Source organism: Nestor notabilis, unplaced genomic scaffold (assembly GCF_000696875.1).
Source record: "Nestor notabilis isolate BGI_N333 unplaced genomic scaffold, ASM69687v1 scaffold24909, whole genome shotgun sequence".
Classification (NCBI taxonomy): Eukaryota; Metazoa; Chordata; class Aves; order Psittaciformes; family Psittacidae; genus Nestor; species Nestor notabilis.
The window spans coordinates 14,070-17,073 of NW_009944490.1; the positions used below are offsets into that span (position 1 = coordinate 14,070).

Below are 3,004 nucleotides of genomic sequence, written 5' to 3' on the forward strand. Positions count from 1 at the left end.
TGGCCGGGAGGTTGCAGCCGGGTGCTGCTGCCTGCAGCTGCTGACGTCTGCTCCAGACACAGCCCTGCTCCTTCTGCACGTCAGGTTTGGCAGATGCTGAGCTCAAACTGAGCTCAGGACTTGAGGGAATTCAGATCCGAAAGGTCACCGTTGTGCGACCACGTCCACAGAGCACGGGCTAGCTCCAAGTGAAGGTTTCAGGGTCTGGAGAGGGGACACAGACCTGACCAGAGAACCTCATCACTTGAGCACTGGAGCATCCCCACCGCTGATCCACTCACACCACATTCCAGGGACTCATCCGTCACAGTCCTCACTTTCCAGAGGGAACCTGAGCACAGTCCATCTGTCCCCAGGCTGAGAGCAAGCCCCCGTCTCTCCCACTTGGATTGCAGTGCAAACTCCCTCTGCTTTTCTGTATCTCCAGGAAAAGCTGATTTCAGGAGAGCCAGTCACGGCTCTCAGGAGAGGAAACACTCCTCAAACCCCAGCAGCCACAGAAATAATATATATAGAGAGAAAATAATCAATGGCTGGACTTTGAGAGCCCCAGTCAGAGGTGACCAGTCTGGAGCATTGATCTCCCTGTGCCTGGCAACCCTTTTGTCAGGGTCTCTGCCCGCATCCCTGCCCTCGCTGCCCGTGGGCCTGGACCACTCCAGGCCATGGTGCTCCCGAGTTGTTATTAGCCCAAGGCAGCAGCAGCCTTTATCCTGTGTAATTAAAGAGCCATTTGAAATCCAGCACTGGAAATCAAGCTCATTGAGAGGCAGGCAGCAATGTGAGACTCTTGCCCCAAGCCCAGCAACCTCCTCAGCACCATCCCTTGGAAACATGGGAGGGCAGAACTGGCCAGGGAGAGCCGGTGGGATGCCAGGTTGGGCTGTATTCATCAGCTGTGGGGTTTCAGCCTTGATACCACACTCAGGGTGATGCTACATGAATCAAGGGCAGCTCTGATGCTGCTCATCGCGGGGCAGGAGCCCTGCTCCAGACAGCGTGCACAACTTCAGGTCAAGGCCCTTCTCCTCACTGGGTTTCCTAATGCTTGGATGACGAAGAGCACCTTTATTAAAGTGCATTTAAGAAACACTGGAACCTCCCGCTATATTGCTTTGCCAATGCAATAAATAATTAAATAGCAGCTGAATCCTGCTGCTTGCTGGGGAAATTACCGAGCATTAAAAGGGCAGTGGACTTTTCCTGAGCTCGCTGAGATGCAATTAACCTCTAGGAGTGAGGCTGGAGTGGAATCAGTCCTCCTTAATGGCAGGGACAGGCTAGCTCCCATGGCCAAAGGGCTGGGTGGGAGTATCTTCACTAAAAGGCAGATCAGAGTCTACCTTGGGCTCCTTATTGCTTTTACACTCACTGGTTCATGCACATTACAGCTAAGAGCTACTGCATCTCCCCAAAGCTTCCACCTCTCCTTATGACTCGGTATAATCACTTCTCTTCCCACCTCCTCCCGCAGGTGCAGCTCCTGGAACACCCATCAAACGCTTCAGCATCCTTCATTCATGCTTGCAAAACCCTGGGAACTTGCTGAATGAAGGCTGCTGCTGAGGGGTAGGAAACAATGAAGTGGCAATTCCTGCTCGGGGCTGGGTTTCAGATTGTGCCGACCCCTCCTTGCTGCACCACCAAAACCCTCCCAGCACCACCATCACCTCCTCTGGCTTCAGTCCCAGCTTGGGAGGGAGGTCAGAGACCTGCCCCCACCACAGGAATGTGGCTGCTAAGGATGGAGGCTCATCCCCGGGCTGCAAGGAACGAACCCCTTTGCTGGAGCTGCTGAAGGAGGTGGCTGTCAGCAGGGGAAGGAAACTGCACAGGAAAAGGCGTTTTTACAAGCCCAAATGGCTGGAGGAAGCGGGGCCAAGCTGCCAACACTTGGCTGAGGGTCCATCTGCTCACGAGGTGCCACCAGCCAGGTGGGGACGTGCCCCTGTGAGCAAAGCGCCGCAGCTCGGGTTTTGCACAAGCTGAGGCTGGATTTAAGAGCTCCCACACGCAGAGCCAGCCATAAGCCCATTAAAGGGATCTATACTGTTAAAGTGATGCTGGCCCCGCTCATCTCCAGTCTGGGGCCAGCCGGGCACTGGCAGAGCTGTGCAAGGGTGGCAGGAGGGGTAGAGCCCACAGGACAGCAAAGCAAACCCCAGCAGCACTGACAGCCCCAACTGAGCCCCTCACAGGTGATTCCTCCCTCTGAGCCCAACTCTGTGCCCTGGACCAGCAGCACGGGGTTGATGCCCCTGCAGAGGGCAGATAATCCTGCCTGCAACGAGCAGAGCAACCCCGGGCCAGCAAAACCCTGCACTGCTCCAGCTTCTGATGTACTCCTTCACCAGGCTGCAATGACAACAGGCTCTGGTGCATCAACTCTCTGCAAGATGAGGTCCGGTCAAGCCCTCCCTGCTGCTCCTCAGCCCACTAAACCCACCAGAGCAAGGGCTAACAGGGGGCATGAGGAGGCAGTGACAACCTCGGCACCCTGAGACACCCCCACAGCCGATAACTAAGTGCAAAGCTATACACCAGGTGTGCTTCACCCCATGGGCACATCTCCTTTGGGGCAGACAGAAGGGATGGAGCCTGGAGAAGATCCAGCTTACAGGTGCCTGGATGCCCAGGGAACACGCTCTGACATGACAGAGCTCAGTTCTTGCTGCCACACATCCCCATGCTCTTTCTCCCTCGCCCTGTGCCCACATAGGGCAGACCATCAGCCTGGCCTCCATCAGCGTCTTATGAGAAAGGGGGGGACCGTCTGCCTTGCCTGGGGTGCCCCTAGAAGCAGTGAGGTGCCTTTGGAGCTTCCCAACCTCAAGGTGTGGGTCACCTCTGCTTCTCAGCCTCCATCCCACTGCAACCCCACAGAGCCCTGCCCCTTACCTTCAGTCAGCCCGAGGTGTATACTCCAGTAGATCTGAAGGCACTGAAGCTCCTTCTTCATGCCTCTCTTGCAGCGGCAGTCGTAGAGGGGGCTCTCCTGCAGCAC

General features: G+C 56.1%; 1 protein-coding gene across 1 annotated transcript in view; it reads right to left on the reverse strand.

Annotated features, from left to right (window-relative positions):
- LOC104411899 (GDNF family receptor alpha-2) overlaps nt 1-3,001 on the reverse strand; it is a gene marked incomplete at both ends in the record, with an annotated part of 16,242 nt that extends 13,241 nt beyond the window's left edge. The window contains one exon of the mRNA XM_010022446.1: nt 2,899-3,001. Within this exon, the coding sequence (XP_010020748.1) occupies nt 2,899-3,001 (103 nt within the window). The remainder of the gene's footprint in view (nt 1-2,898) is intronic.
- Nucleotides 3,002-3,004: the final 3 nt, after the last annotated feature.